The sequence below is a fragment of the Seriola dumerili genome, unplaced genomic scaffold (genome assembly GCF_002260705.1).
Source record: "Seriola dumerili isolate Sdu_G_001 unplaced genomic scaffold, Sdu_1.0 BDQW01000003.1, whole genome shotgun sequence".
Lineage (NCBI taxonomy): Eukaryota > Metazoa > Chordata > Actinopteri > Carangiformes > Carangidae > Seriola > Seriola dumerili.
Genome location: NW_019174258.1, coordinates 7,359,436 through 7,376,818, shown reverse-complemented (window position 1 = coordinate 7,376,818; position 17,383 = coordinate 7,359,436). Strand labels below are relative to the sequence as shown.

Sequence of the window (17,383 nt, the reverse complement as noted above, 5' to 3'; positions counted from 1 at the left end):
CGAACTGTCGCGTGTTTATTATGATAACCATGACAACTGAGGTCCGGTACACATGCCGCCGTAGGGGCGCTATTTCAGGAGACACTCCTATGGGTCATGTCAGAGGCTTGAAAAAACGACCTATATGGTTGTTTAGGTTGGAGGACTTGTTGTGCAATTGCTGCTAACCTAAGCTAACATACCTAAGCTCCTCAACGTAGCTCTTTTAAAAATGCTTGTTTTGTAGTTTTTCAGTTCTTCCATAATAAAATACAAGCATAAAAATACAGTATTTTACAATTTAAGAGAAGCACATTCAGAAGGTTCTGTTTTACTCTACTTTTCTGTTAGTTATTTTCTGATATAGTTGGCACTATAACTTAATTGTCCACTTACATGGAAAATAATTTCCTCTGGTCTTACACAGACAAGATACAAAACAGATGTTAATGAATAATGTATGACACAGTATGGGCTCATTAAAAGCATTAACAATAGATCATGTGTAGGATAATTTGTGTAGTCTGCTTGAAACAGTCTAATGTAGAGCTACATTTAACCCTTCTTTTTACAGTTTTTTCCCCTTATTTCTCTATCCATTATAATTCTACCCAGCCTCCTCATGACAGATAATTAAGTGCCATCATGTCAGTCAAGATATGAAGTCAGTTCAGTTCTTTTTATTTCTTATCTCCGTTTCCGTCTTGATCTTTCCCCTCTTCATTTTTCATTAATTCTCTTTTCTCCAAAGAGCTCTCCTTTGATGCTTTACTACATTTTTTTACTACCTTTTCTCTCTCCGTCTTGTTCTTCACAGAAATGAATTAAAACTGTCTTTCACTGCACTTACTGTTTTAAAATAGAGGAGGAAAACGCAGATATAATATCAAATTGTTAGGTGAGGTACAGCGATATAAAGATAGGAGATTGAGAAAACTGTGAGGAGTGTATTAAAATATCTAGATGCACAGTGCATTAGGAAGAATAAACTAATCTCCTTGTGTTGCCTGATAGCATTGCAAGTGCATTCATTTGCATTTCTAATTATCTGCAACTTAATTTCAAAATGATATGTTGTTTAATGACGGACTGGATGTTTATAATTTTAGATAAGTATTAAAAAAATAAACCATGGTGAAGTTTCATCAGTGTAAAATGTCTGTTTTTAAACAACAACATCTCCTTTGACTCCAGTTTATGTGGCAATCTGCTGCTCATCTCACACCAGCTCATCAACCTCTCACTCCAGGACTTCCCCTCTCCCTCGGACTTTATTGTTCTGCTGCTGACATACAAATCCCTTCATGCTTCTACACCCATTTCATTTGCAGAGCTCCTCCTCCTCCTCCTCCTCCTCCTCCTCCTCTGGCCTCCGCTCTGTCCCCAAAACACCCTGCTTCTGGAATGCACCACCCCTATCCATCTGTGCTGCCAACGCTATTGACTCTATTGAAGTTATGCTACAAAACTGACAAATGCTGAAACTGACAAAGTAGACAAAAAAAGCAAAATATGAAAAATGATGCAAATGTGAGAAAACAACAATAATCAGATTAATGAATAGAAAACATGCAGTATTTAAATTAAGCTGTGAGTGTTTACAGAGCAGTAGGAAGGTTCCTACAAGGGGTTTCATTGAGGGTCTGTTTATGTATTTTACACAGGTTATACTGTCAAATCCACTAGAAGGTGCAAATATAAGGACATATTTTTCAGAATAAAGATGATCTTAGCTGAACCTACTCTGTTGAAGGTGCAGTGCATAGTTAACATTTAGCTTTTCTTTCTTTGTCCCACACAGAAAAGCCTGTTTCGGTGGAGCTGAGCTGCGGGGCTGGGCCCAGCCATGTAGTGTTGGAGCCAGGTTCGCCCCTCTTGCTGGACTGCAATCTGGGGGCCAGCGATACACCTTTCAATGTTACCTGGCTTCAGGATGGCAAGACCCTGCCTCTGGAGGAGGGCGATGACTATCTGCAGTATTTGGGCAATGGATCCCTCCTCCTGCTGCCGACCTCCAAGGATGGCCACCCTGCCCAGGACGTGGAGGGGGGCTACAGCTGCGTGAGTGCCAGCGCCCTTGGAGCCCTGACCAGCCGGACTGTAAATGTACTCTTGGCAAGTAGGTGTCCAGCAACAGCCACAGCATGTTGGTTTATTTTGGTGCTTTGGTTTCCTACCACACTTAAAACAAAACGTCTCTCTTCTCAAAACGTCCATAGATGTTATATGAGTCTGTGATTTTGTCTGTCTTGGGGTGTTAGCTTTGTGATCTGTCCAGGGTGAGCCCTTCCTTTCTCCCAATGCCTGCTCTGATAGGCATGTAACTCTCTGCAAGAAAACACTTCTTGCTTCAGTTGAACTACTTCTTTAATACCTGAAATATGTTGATTTCACGATCATGAAAACACTGTATCAAGCTTAATTAATGCTACTTTATGTTCATCGCAGATGTTGGCCTGTGCCTCTGTGTTTGGGTGGTCAAAATGTTGTTCATCGTTTCTAAGATAATGTGATGGAAAGAATACTGGTTTGATTCATTCATCCACTTAAAGTATTCAGTTGGGTACGAACACGCGCACACGCACATGCACACGCAGGGCAATGTGATTTTTCAGATTTGTCGGGGGAATTTCTTTGCATGGATGGAGATGAACTTGGTTCTCCTCTGCCGCAGATAGGAGACTTATCCTCTGGTGGAGCGCTAACAAGTGTCCTGGGAACAGGTACACTCTTAAACAACAGTCTGTTAAAAGGCACAGAGTGAAGGAGAAAGAGTGGCTGGAAATGAAAGAAATTAACAGGAAGATGCGAGTGTGAGGGACGAGAGGACAGGCTGCAGCTTTTTAATCGCCTCTCCACGGAGGCCTCTCTCTCACACTCCTAAGTGGTAGTCTTTATTTAGTCATTAGCTTTGTGTAAAATGAGACAGTATCCTCTGTGGATGCCCCTACTTTTGTCAGCTGTCACAGGCCTATTTATGAGGATCTCTTGTTTGAGGGACAATAAGTAGTAAAGGGGAGGGAGGGGCGATGTTGGATGAATGGTGGGAAGGAGGAAAAGGTTGAAGAGAGTTTGGGGTGATGGTGAAAGGAAAGGCTTCAGAGACCATTAAGAATGACCTTCAGTTTGTGTGTATGTGTGTGTGTACGTGCATGTATGTATGTGTGTGTGTGTGGGTTTTGAATTAAACCAGCAGTGAGAGGCTATGAGATAGATGGGACCAGCGTGCAGGAGGTCGAAGCCGAACTGCCTCAACATTGACATTGAGCGGGCATTCTCATTTCCTACTGCGTCCTCACTACCAGAAATGAGACGGAGGAGAGAACATAGCAGAGATCACATCTGTGAAAACACATTATGAAAGCCACCTGCTCCAGTTTCCTTGTGGCGGTATATGATGCATGTGACCTTGTCTAAAAAAAAAACATGAGGACGTGTCGGCGCCGGAGAAAAGACAGTGAAAGATCCCACTCCTTTAAATGCAGACAAAAAAATGTAAATAGGTCTTTTAGTCTCTTAACTTTCTCTTGTGGCACACAGTGCGCACATCACGTTTCCCAAATAAATCCATGTGTAAATGATGACACTGTGAAAAAAAAAGCAGCTTTTAGTGTTAATTAGACCAATTAACCTTTCTGATTATGAGACTGCTGGGGTGAATGTCAATATTTCTTAATTCCTGCCAGCTTTCTCAACGCATTTCAATCAGCTGATGCCATAACCTGAAAAAGGGTACTTCTCTCCTCCAGGCGACCAAACTGCTCTAGTTTACATGTTTTAGTTTTTGGTCTTCATCACAGTTTTGTGTGTTTTAATATCCTCATGGTCGAAGTAAAACAGAAACGGATTAATTTATGAGATTTTTTGTAATGAATTTGTTTCTTTCATGAGAGCATTTCTGTGTCTTTCTGCCTCTCACATTAGAGTCACAAGATTATAATGAGCTACCTTGAGGCAAATATTACTGTGTTCAAACCTTCTCATTTTACAACTAAATGCACCCACCCCGTCTACAATGGTAAAGAGGACGAGAAGAACCACTTTTAAAGCTGGAAAATTCTAGTCTAAGCACATCTGACAATCTTAAGAATATATTCAAACCTTTTACTTTAAGAAGAAAAAGTATTGCGGATTTGTTGCTATTTGACAGGGCATTCCTGCATGCATGTCAAAACTGACAGAACAGAGCACCTCAATGAAGATAAAAGTGGTAGTGTAATGTAAATAGGAAATAAAAAATTCATATTGCGCATATTTTCCAGTAGCTGTTACAAATATCTATTGAGGCTGGGGGCATTCCTGATGGGTTTCCACACTGTTACTCTGCCTGAAAGCTGGGTAGCAACGAGGTCATGGGTAGAATTATCTGCTTGCACAAGGGGAGGGGAAAAGCGCTGCAATCTGATAGCTCTGGGGCCAAAGAGTGGGGCATAGATAGAAGGACGGACAAAGACGGAGAGAGATTTGGGGTAAAGTCAAGGGCAGGAGAGAGAGGGAAGAGAAGTAACGAAGAAAGAAAAAATGAGAGGGAACAAAGAAAGGCAAGATGGGGACTTTTTAATGTAGCACATGGAAGGGTTACACACTTTACATAGAGAAGGGCCCAAGGAGCTGCCTTGGAAATGTTCCTTTAAAAACATAGAAAGATCTTGTTGCTAGGAAACAGTTGGACATATTTCTGACCCTGTGGCTTGATGTGTCACCTTTCCTGGGAGTGTTACTCAGAAAAATTGCCCTGGATGTCAGCACAAGCCCAGGCAGGACAGTGTCAGCTTTGAAAAATCTGAGTGTGTGCTCTGCATGGTGCCGGATAGATCTGCCATGGAATTTCATCGCAGGCCTGGGGACACTCACGGAGTCCTGGGAAAAGACTAATATGATTATGCTTTGACAGAGCGGAGGTGGAAGCACAGCTAGTTGCCATTGTTCCTTCACAGCATGGGCAAAGTGTCTCCTCTGAACACCCTTTGCCCCCCTTTGAATTAACATCTACAGCGCTGATCAGCTGTTGTTCACCACTCACATACAGAAACACCCCACCCCACCATACACGTGCACATAGATGCACTCAGTGATCAAGTAATGTAATCACAAGCAGTCTGGATACAGGCATCAAGACACACACTAGAGTCAACACTGAAGTACAAGTAGCTCTGCACACACTCACACACATTCACTGAATCTGGCACCCTGTCAGGTGCTCTCTGGCAGTGTTACAGGTGGTGTGTTTACATGAGGGCATCAACGTGTGTAATGGCTGGAAGTGGCAGGGGTTAATCATCAACTACTCCTGAAACAGTCCACGCAACAGTCATTGCAAGACTTTTGAAATGAATCAAACGCTTTCTGCTGCTATGGCCCGAGTATGTGTGTCAGCCTCTGTGTGCACATTGAGAAACTTTGTTCCTTCAGTGCAGTAGGAAAACACAGAAGGCCAGTTTGTTGCCATGACTAACAGCTGGTGTGATAGGGCTTAGGGCCTGTGTCCCCTCGAGCTCTCAGTGGTTTGGAGGAAATCGTGTCCAAAAAAAAAAGAAAAAAAAAAAAGGGGGAATACTGAGTCTTTTGGTTGCAAGTTTGAAAACACCCAAACCTGAAAGTGGCTACTCCTGTGTACAAGTTAGAGAGACGGTGCTGGCCTCTGCTCTGAATCCTCCCTGCCATAGTTTTGTTTGTTTAAAGTCAGATGACATGTGACTGTCTCCACGCAGCTTTTTAGCCATACTAGCAGTGACTGTAGGGATGTTATTGTCAGCCTATTAGACAATTCAATAATCAGTCCACCCTTTTTTTTTTTTTTTTTTTTTTTTTAATTTTCCTGACTGAAATATCTTGACAACTATTGGGTGGATTACCATGAAATTTTCTACAGACATTCATGGTCCCAAAGGATGAAGCGTACTGACTTTTCTGATTCAGTGACCTCACTTTCAACACCACCATCAGGTTTACAATTTTACTTTTCAGTGAAATGCCTCAACAGGTTTTGAATTAGTTGCACAAATTAAAAACTGACTTAACACTTAAAATTTGCTACAGCCATGTATATAACCCGAGGATGAATTCTAATGTCTGCTTTGATTCCCTGACTTTTCATCTAGCACCACCAGTAGGTCTGAGTTTTCACTCATCCAGAAAAATAAGTCAATATCTACTGAACTGATTGGCACTGAATTGTGTAAAGACTCCCAGATGATCTATCCTAATGACTTTGCCTGTAGCAACACAATTAGGTTGACATTTGTGGTTTTGCTCTAAATGCCTTGACAACAATTGGATATATTGATGCAATTAAACTTTGTACAGACATTCATGTTCCCAATAAATTTATTGATCCCATAACTTTTCAGCTGGTGCCATAATCTGGTCAAAATTTCATGTAGTCCAATCTTTTGGTTTATGACCAGATTGTTATGGTGCAGGTAAGGCTGGACCCAAATGCAGCCAACACAGGGGAATGAAGTGCAAAAAATGTTTACTGACCATGACAGTACCCCCCCCTTAAAAACAAAAGCGCTAAGTCGGGTGAGAGGAGGGGGTCCAGAGGAAGGATCCAGGGGCCAGGAAGGACAGTAACTGGGCAAGGGAAGGAGACCGGGGCCACAGGAGCAGAGCAGGAGAGCATCCACCGATGCCCAGGGGGAAAACAGGGCAGTTTGATGGGGCAACCCGGAGGTCCGGCAAACGGACGGAACCACCCTGGAGGCCGAGTCTCTCTAGAGGTCGAGCCAGAGCACAGTGTCGCGCCTCTGGAGGGCGAGCACGATTCCAGCGAACAGGAGGCCGGCGTTGCTGGTGGAGCTTCCCTAGAGGGGGACCAGGAGTTGACTGGGTAACAGGAGGACAGTAACCGGGCAAGGGAAGGAGAATGGGGCCACAGGGAAAGAGCAGGAGAGCTGATGCCCAGGGGCAAAACAGGGCAGTTCAGTGGGGCGACCCTGAGGTCGGGCAAACGGACGGAACCGCCTTGAAGGCTGACAGCGGGCTGATTCTGGCGAACAGGAGGCTGGCAAGCAGGATGCCGGTGTCAGAAGTGGAGCTCCTCTAGAGGGGGACCAGGAGTTGACTGGGTAACAGGAGCAGGAGTCAGCTGGGCCGCCGACAGNAAGATTGGGTCTCTCCGGAGGTCAAGCCGGAGAATGGCGTCGCAGGCGGAGCCCCTCTGAAGGGCAAGCAGGATTCTGGCGAACAGGAGGCTGGCAAGCAGGATGCCAGTGTCAGAAGTGGAGCTCCTCTAGAGGGGGACCAGGAGTTGACTGGGTAACAGGAGCAGGAGTCAGCTGGGCCGCCGACAGAACATGAGGAACAGGTATCGGCTAGATCGCCAGCTGGGAATCAGGAACTGGAGTCGGCTGTTGAAAGGGCTGGGAGTTCTGGGGCTGAGGCAGTTTGGGGAACCGGCGTCTCCGTGACCTGAGTGTCTTCCCAGGGGCTCCCTATCCTAGATACCTCCCAGGGAAGGCTAGCCGGGTTCCCCAAAAAGGAGATAGGTGATCAGCCAGCGTGCAAAGGGGCCGGACAACCGACGTGGGTGCTGGCTGGGAGGAATGAGGGAGGCAAGGGTGATTGAACACAGGTGAAACACATTAGGGCGGGGCAGATAATCACCAAACAGGACAAAGACAGGAAATAAAAACATTGAGATGCACAAAGAAACCAACTACAAAATAAAACAGGAAGTGACAAAATCCAAACAAAATCTAACATGTCATCACTGTACATTTTACCCCTGAGTAAGATCTAAACTTACTAATTGTAAAATAAATAAATAAATAAATAAAGATAGCTGAGTAATTTGTTCACACCTAACCACTTATGTAATAAAACAGCGTCTCTGCCTTCAGCAGCTCTTTGAAATGTGTGAATCAGCTTTGTCTTTCCTGGGAGGTAGATTTATTTATTTAGCACTGCTGGATAATCTATGTTTTCATACTATGCAAATCTGGTCTGTATCAGTTCTGCGATTAGCTCCACATGGAGAACAGAACAGGATACAGAAAGCAGGAAGAATGACTGGCTATCAATTATTTTTGTATTAAGAATGATTCATTTATTCAGATACCTTTTATGATACAATTTAAAATGTGGCTTATGTTGGTTTTCTTCCATTACTACATACTGTATATGCTGTATTTTCTAGCCCCCAGTTGGGATTTGGAGTCTCCTTCTTTTCTGCTACCTTCCTTCTTTCTTCCTGCCTTTGGTTGCCTTGTTCTGTCTTCTCTCTCAACACTTTCCTTTGATCCACCCCCCGCTCTCTATTCCTTAGTCAGAGCTGCAGGCAAAGTGGCTGGGACAGCCAACCAGTTTTGTTCTCTTCTCCAACAGCCTGTTCGGGGTCAGAGGTTAGAGGCCCTCAGACAGTGCTCACTGCTGCTCCCTGGTGCTCAGCATTACCTACAGTAGGACGCTTTTCCTGTCTGTGTGTAAATGTGCGGAGGCTGAGAAAATTGGAGCTCTGCCAAGACTCAACCTGGAGAGAAATAATTTAGCTGAGCCTGATTAAATCCTCAAATTTCTCCTAATCACGACATTCAAGGGTATTTAAATGGTCTGAACACGTCTTTAATTAAATTACAAAAATTTAAAAAAGTACAATTTAAAAGCCCTAAAATGGTGTGAATCCAATAATCAGAAGTCTGTGAAATAAAGATTATAGAAGTGTTATGCACCGATTCTGAACTTACTCAAGCTGTTTTTAAAGTAAACCAAGTGAAATAAAGAAACTCCCCTTAATTGGGTTGTTCAAACAAGAGCTGTGAATGGGGTCGGGGTTAGGGAGCTGTGGACAAATTGTGGGCCATGGCTTTAATATAATTGCAGTCTGTCACATCATGTGTGACCTACATCAAACACAGTGTGTCCTATTCATTATACCAGAGGTAGACGACATGACACGGATTTCAAGTGATTAAAAAAGGTCAGTTGCACAGGTATTCGTTTAGATATGGGCTGTTTTTTTTTTTTTTGTGTCTTTCCAATGTCACCGTTTCTGCTTTGATAAATACCCTCCCTTATCTATCATTTCTTTACCTCCAGGTCTGTCCAAGTTCCATCAGGAGCCATCACCCCAAACAGTGCCCGTTGGGGGAGCTGCCCGCTTCGAGTGCCAGATTGAGGGAGTACCCACACCTGTTATTACCTGGGAAAAGAACAAAGAGGCTGTCACTGAAGTGACAAGGTGAGCCTTCTTTAGGTGTTGTTGTCCCTCATCTCCGTCTTATTCTATCATCTCTTCGGTCTCTTTATTCACTTACAATATCGTTGATGAAGAATCAATGTGATAATTCTGTTTTTTTTTAGGATTTCAACACAGTTATTTGAGTACTTATTCTTTTTATAGTGCTTTTTTTACCTGATACTTTCCTCTTTCTGTGTTCCCCTATTGATGTGCTAGCACTGTCCATTACATCATGTCACAACATTTCTCTTTCCTTCCTATAAAAAAAACATAGTTTAGTGAAATATATTACTTAATGTGAGAAACACACTCACATATATAAGGTTACGTGAGAATTTTATCCAAGCTGACCTCAGTCCATGGGATGTCACTTCTATTGAACTGTATTTCTACCGTTTGGGTTTTCTATTACAAAATATTTAATCCCAGTTACATAAAAGCCAGCTGTTGCAGTCATCTAATTCATTTAACAACAACAAATATTGTGTCACTGTGTTACAGTTCATTTGGAAATGTTCATGCAGTGAGATCCACAAATTATCAGTTGTTTTATATTTAATCCATGTTGAAATATGTGCTATATATAAATGTGCTTTTTCAGTTGAATAAGTTGCTTTGGATTTTCAAGGTGAAAACGCAGCCAAAGTTTTGTGTATATATATAAAAATTCTTATAGAAAATCTCATAAAACGCTCACAAAGTATGAACCTATATCAAACTTCTCACCTGTCTGCATTAGAAAAAACAGCGGGGTCACTCTACATAGGAGTTACTTGTTGATTACATCCAAGTCTGTGAGTTTCTGTTAACTGAGTGAAAAGGGTCCAAGGACTTTGACACACCTGCACGTCTGTACCCAACTGTGAATGTGAGTGCGTCACAGCTACAAGGTGAACATGAAAAATCAGAAAACCATTTCATTGCATTTAAATGTCACCTCTACATTCATTAAAGGTATGACACATACACATGGATGCAGGATCGTTTTAATGCTGTTTAATTGCAGCATCATCATTTGTTTGTATATTCCTCTGGAGCAAATACTGGATGCAATTACATGCTTCAGAGAAGGGGTCAGAGGGCAGAAATAGCTAAACACTACGATGCAAGACTTATTAATAACAATAAGAATTAACACAACATGCGGCCATGTTTATTGTCAGGTGTGGAGTGGAGTAGATAGGTCTAAGTGCACTGTTTTCAAACTAAATATTCAACATTTCAGCAGCTCTCAGAAGAGCACTGAAGAATCACCTTGAGTTTAAAACAAGCTATATCACTATATCAACATAAACCTTCTGTGCTTTTACAGATAAAAAAAACTATTTCAAAAGGTACGCCTGTTGCCTCGCTAGGTTTCTCTGTCAGTTTTCTCGCACAAATATTCTCATTTACTGGGCCACTTAACAATATTGACATTTCACTGTTGCTTCACTGGCCCCTTCGCCTTGGAATTTGTTTCCAGCCTTATTGCACAGGACTAAGTGCTAATGGCTGTTGTAGCCCTGCATGACCCGCAAACAGTGCGCTGCTTACAAGGTCTTATTGGTGGGATGTGGTTCTCCCACCTTAGGCGCCGTTAATGGCCTTTCACAAAGATGAGCCAAAGGATGTCTGATACATCACTGGCTTTTTTCTCTCTCTGTTCTCTTTTGCTCTAATGTGCCATTTCCTCTATGTCCTTTCTCCCTCTCTTGCTCTGTCTCTTCGCTATTATCCCCGTTCCATCTCTACATCTGTTTCCTTTCACAATTTTTTTTTTTTTTTTAGTGTACCTTTCATTATCTCTCTTTTTTCTTATTCTTCTGTTTTTCCCCTCCTCTCTCTCTCTCTCTCTCTCTCTTTCTCTTTTTATTCCTTACTTCTTCTTCACTCCCTGTACTTTCCTCCCTGCTGAACAGGCTTCCACTGGTCACATTTTGGTGGGATTAATTGGCTATTATAAAGGTGGTAAAAGCTTGTGGGATGGTAATATGTCTGGAACATGACATCTTTAAGACAGGGAGAGGTAGAATTAAAGCAAACACGGTAAATATCAAGAGTAGAAAAATACACTCTGTACCCAAAAAGACACAACACAAACATCCATGTATTTCAGTTACTTTTTGACTTGTATTTGTAATTGTAACCCCTCTTTGTAGTGGTTGTACACAAAAGCCTTGCTGCTGATTAAAGAACGATGGAGTCCTGTGAGGACCGAACAGGATCATCACAGAGTTGATCATCTGGATGTTTCATGCTGCAGGGCACTAAGCCATTTAGTCAGTTGTTTAGTTTTTTCTCCCTTTCTGCCTTTTGTGCAACAGGTTCATTTCCCTTCCTAACGGGGTGCTCCAGATTCTAGAGGTGACCAAGCAGGACGAGGGTGCCTACCGCTGTGTTGCATCCAACTCTGCCAGGAAGGACATCAGTCATGAAGCCAAGCTCACTGTCACCTCAGGTGAGGTCTGTTGCAGTGCTTTATAGTGTTTGAATAGGCAGCCAGGCCCCACTGGGAGCTGCCAGGCCAGTTTCAAAGAGTGCCACTCTCTCACCTTGTGTTTGTCGTGTGCGTTGTGTGTTTAAAACTACCATGACTCGGCTAAGCTAAATCACAACGGTATTGTTGCTGGTAAATATTTTATCAACGTTATTTTGCAATGAACTGGTAAAACTGTTTTGCCTAGCAGGTGTGGTTCTTGTATTATTTGTTATAATTTGTTATAATAATAACAGGTCTCTATAATAGTTAAAAATACATTTTAATGGAATACAATAGAATACAGTGAATCGTTTCTAGTTGCAAGTACATTTAGAAATGGTGTGTTTACTTCCAGGACTGTAGTCACTTCAGCTGTACAAATAGGTGACGCTGCACATGTGCAGTAGCTGCTGTCAGTGAATGGTGATTGTACAGTGTCTAGCCGAATCTCTCGCTCATTCCCTTACAATATAACCAGGAAGAGGAGAAGAGAGTTGGTTTAATGTGATCAAAATATTGCATTAATATAACCACATAGAGTTACTTCAGCACCAGGGTCATCACTGTCGTTGTGTATTACAGTGTGGATTAGGGACCTGATTAGGGAACAGTATATTTGAATATTTAACTGTTTCCATTGAGAAAAAAAACGACCCTTGCCTCTGTTTTTCGTCAAGCTGGACAGCAGATAAACCGTGTTTGGATATAACATTGCGTTCAGTTCAGAGTTAAACATTTTGTCACTCAACTCATTGAAAAGGCTCAAGGTTTAGAGCCATGTCACTTGTCTGAATTGATATCTGACACTCAGGTTATCTGGGGAACACTTTACCCGTTAATGAAAACAAAGAGAAGCAGTATTCAGTTGTGTAATTACAACAAATTTTCTTTTATCAACTCAGCACTTCAGTTACCTTTGCCATTATGCAATGTTACGTATATATTATTATATATTTAATTTTCCTCTCCATTTCTCTCTGAAAGCATATTTATTATATAAGCACACAAAGTGTTTACTCTGTTTTTGAGAGTTCTGTACATTTACCGTGTCCTTCAGGTTTCATTTGCTGCAACACAGTATTAATAAATGTTTATTCTCTGATCGTTGACTGACTATAGTCACCCCCTGTATGCTGCTGACACTGGGTTTACACTTTTAATTTAGTCTTACATAAATGTCTGGCACTGTGCTTTGATCATCTTGTGAGTCACTGATAAAGCCTCATTATCTTAAAGAGCTGCAAATTTTTCAGTGATTCAGTTTTGTGAATAAATTTCCAATTCAGGTGCAAATTTTGTTTAAGTCATAAATAAGTAAGTATTTATGTAGAATTCACTAAATTGTCTTCCAATAATGTTCTTATTAGTACCTTAAACTGAATCTGTTATCTAGATAGCCTTTTCTTTTCTATAATGTGACTCAATTTACTATGATGAAAATTAATGCACATCATTACACCACAGACAAGAAGAAATCTAACTATCAAATGTCATGTACATCAATTTATAATGACATGGCAATAACCAAAGTGTAAATGTTGCATTTTTGGTGTAATTATGCTTGAATCCATGACACTCCATGCTAACAATAAAATGAAACAAGTAATGCTGTCTGATCAGTATACTGTGTGTTCAACATCGGACTATTTTGACGTTAGCACACACCTTTGATCAAAACCTTGCAACCTACAAGGACTTGTATTGGTGATTACATGATGCTTTGAATCACTCGCGAGTATTGTGAAGTGAGTTTTCACCATTAGGCAGCCCACATTAAAGCCATGCCACATTATCTGCCTCTGCCACTAGCTAGCGAGAGATCAGTCAACTTTAATTGGCTGCTCTGTGGAAACCATTGTGTCCTTTTTGAGTCACCGCTTTTGTGTCCTTCAAAAGAAAGACAAAAAACAAGGGTGATGAAAAGAGAGAGAGAGAGAGAGAGAAAGCAAGATGAGGCCAATGCAAGTGAGTCAGATGCAGCACATGTACATTTAAAGTTTCCACACAGTTGTTACAGCAACCTTTCAAGTTCTTATTTTCATTTTCAATTCGAGTTATCAAGTCATCAAGTTCAATCATATCATATCAGTTCAAATCTCAGTTTAATGATGTTTTTGTTTTCATGCTTTAATCGTCATTTGAATACGAAATATAAATATAAGAGGGAAAATAATCCTCTCAATGAGCATTTTAAGAAATGAGTACATGTATATATATATATATATATATATATATATATACATATATACATATATACACATAGTCCTTTACGTCTGCAGAATATGATTTGCAGGCCAAGGCATCTCTGAAGCAGCACAATGCCTCATTTATGTACGTTGTGAAACATTTTACCTGTATAAAAAAAAATTGGAGCTTCTGCAATTTTGGATATTACACTTTTACACAGTTTCGATACTATTTTTGATTAATTGTTCAGCACTAATATAAAATTTTATAAATGTTATTTTCTCTCTGTATTCTTGCTGCTGTTGTGGAACCCTTGAAGGAAACTACTTGAAGGCTCTATTGTGAACCATTAAATGAAACAGATGTCAGATCTAATGTCATCGCTTCACTCGCTTGCACTTCAGAGTTCTATGAATAGAATACCTCAACTCTCATAGCCAAGCTCTGACAGCTTGATGCTGACATCAAGTTCAAATACTTGAGAGGATGTAGAAAAATATGAAACGTCCAGCTGCCTTAAACCCCCACCTTTTATTTTCTTCCACTTTTTCCTTAACGACCTCTTTGTTTCTTACATGCTTTACACTGCACCACACCCATCATATCCTCACACAAGACCCCTACGAAGGTGCACCCTGCATTGCAGTCCTCACAAAGGCAGACTGACACAGTTAAATCCCTACGCACAAGCAAGGGTTGTGGTACGTAATCTGAATATTTAATTTATAACACGTTTACAGAATGCCAGGGGTCTTTCTGGTGATCATTAGCATTATGTGCTACTGAGACTGCCTGGGCTGAGCAGAATTGCAGGGAAGGACCTCTCACACCAACAGTACCTTGGGGACTGAGACACACTCAAGAAATGAGTATGTGGTCCTTTCAACCCATAAACAATATGCTTTGACTGACATCCTTAGTCACTGAAGAGATGTGCCTCATTTCCATAATTTGAGGTCATTCCATCAACTGACTTAATGGTTTACCTTTTCTCTCACAAAAGGATTTTCTCTTTCGTGTTCTCTCTTCTCCCTCTTCTCCCCGTGTCTCAGAGCACCTCTTTGCACTATGAGATGTCTGTCATCACTTCGAAATATCCCCTCCTTTCTCTGTCTCACTATCTCCCCTCAGTCGGCTCTTTGGTTCATGGCTCATTTGTGGTTTTGTACAATATGTTTGCAGTGTGTTAGTGAGGGACCCTGTCAGATGGGAGCTGCTACCTGTAAATAATCATTTGTGCTGTACGGGGCTTCCATCCTTTCCCCAGCATATCCTCTCACATCAGAACCTCTCTAATCAAGGTTTCCTATTAGATTCAGCTCCTATCCGCATCCACCATCTAATAAGAGTTGATGAAGCCTCAACCAGATACCAATCAGCCAGCTACAGAGACTGTTTTGATGATGAAGTGACTTGCTGTGTTAGAAATGAAGTCTATCTCTGAGTCACTGAAAATTCCTCTGAGGTCAGCTCTTTAAATCCTGTCCTATCTTCTGGTGCAGTACACAGATTTTCTGATATGGCATGAACATCATTACAGCTGAGACCTTTGCGTAAAATGCTAACTGCCACTCAGTTGCAGGCTATGCTAGCAAATATTAATGCAAAGGATTATCCGTTTTTGGTTCTCACCTGCATTTCCTTTTGTAGGACAGAAGGGCAGTGGTTCAGCTATGTGTCCAAAATCAGCATTTCTGCTTCTTTTTAGCCATTTTATCAACTAAAAACAAGGTGGCCAACACAAGATGCGTATGCCACCACCCACTGGACATGAGTATGTTCAGACGCCCTGCCTTGTAATGGGTTATGTAACTTGAACTTGAAGTGTGCATACAGGAGTAGAAGGTAAAAGGTAGCAGGTAGAAGGTAGAGGGTAAATTTGTTCGCCAAGGGTGCAAGGACTTCCAACAACTCATCCTGAAATGGGGAGGAACCCTAATCACACCTCAATAAGGAAAACTGTTGACTAAAACTTTAAAGGCTGACCGCTTTCCTTTATTTATCTCATCTTCTTTAACCTAATATTGTAAGTAGTTGAGAACACATGCTGTTATGCTGTGATTACAACTTAGAGTGGTTAGAAGCTTTTTAGCACAACTTTACTGGTGGTGTTACATAACCTTTACTCAAGTACTGTACTTAAGTACAATTTTTAGTTGATAAAAGTAATAATATAATTTATATTTTATTCTGAAATGCTATGTAAGGTGTTTAATTTTCAAGTATATTTTGATGCTACTACTTTTATACTACTTAAGTTACATTTTGAATGCAGAACTTTTACTTGTAACAGAGTATTTTATGCTGTGGTATTGATACTTGTATTTAAGTAAAAGATCTACTCTAGTATGTATAGTACTAGGAAGGGTCAGAAACTTCTGCAGTAATCACTGAGACATGGGACGGAAGCGGACCGGATTGCCATTTTGTTTCACTTCACTGGTGAATATTGAAGTCAGTGGAGTCAAACTGTCAACTTTCCTGTTAGAAGCACTAATTTACCTGAGACTGATGTATGCACTTTTTTTGTTGTTGTAGGCTCTACTGAAGCCCTGAACAGAGTTGTGATTGTTGCACCACCTCAGAATGCCACGGTAGTCCTCGGCGGGCCAGCTGTGATGGAGTGTATGGCACAAGGCCAGCCGAAACCACTGGTGTCCTGGAGCAGACAGGGTAATACTAGCAATTGCTGTTCCTTGCTGTACTTGCTGTACTTTCATTATCTGCATCTCACTCTGTAACTATCTGTTTTTCACAAACGAAGAACAAACTGTTATATTTCAGGATCAGATTTGCATACCTGTGGCTGTACAGCTGTTGTTTTAGTGATAATAGCTGTCTCTTCTCAACCAGTCCCCTGCTATTCTATTGTGCTTTGAGCCAAGCTTTACATAAGATCATTTGTCACACTGATTCATTCACACCTCCACAACTTTGATGCATAAACACATGAGCACACACAAATACAGACACACACACTTGTGAAGTCTTGGTGGGAATGAAACGTTTGGAATTCCTTCTGCAGCCTCTGATTTGTCTGCATTAAAAATTCTTCCTTCATTCCCAATTAATGTTCGAGGGTTACACATTATGTCAGTACTCAAAAACTGCACAACACTATGCAGATCATCAGCACTGCAAATTAGTAGTTGGTGCTTGCTTAGTGGCTATATCTTGATCACTATTTTCCAGTATGTGCTGTTGTGAGGTAATTGACTTGTACTGTACGGGATGATCAGTCGGGTCTGTAGAGCATCCGACAACCCTACAAAATGGCGGATCAACTAAATAGTGGTCTATATGGTGAATAGTGAGTGATTTCACTTGCAGCCCAGGAGTGTGGCAGTGCAGGCGGCTCAATGAACCCAGACTGAAAAATCACAGAGCCACCTGTTGGTCAGCTTGTGTGATTACAGGTCAAATCCCCTGCTGCTCAAAGTGCTGCCTCTCTCCTTTGTGCTGTTTTTCTTAGGTGGCAGAAAGCCCGAGAAATGATCTCCACTCAGGGCCAATTTAGTTTTTTTTTTCATCTGTATGATCTGGCACTGTCCTTTGTTGTTCTCTGTTGCTTTCTC

At 41.4% G+C, this 17,383-nt stretch overlaps 1 protein-coding gene across 1 annotated transcript in view; it reads left to right on the top strand.

Moving 5' to 3' along the window:
- Positions 1-17,383, top strand: part of LOC111219170 (immunoglobulin superfamily DCC subclass member 4-like) — a 52,274-nt gene that overhangs the window by 21,210 nt on the left and 13,681 nt on the right. The window contains 4 exon segments of the mRNA XM_022741785.1: positions 1,781-2,098; positions 9,019-9,160; positions 11,467-11,600; positions 16,347-16,481. Coding sequence (XP_022597506.1) covers positions 1,781-2,098; positions 9,019-9,160; positions 11,467-11,600; positions 16,347-16,481 — 729 coding nt within the window.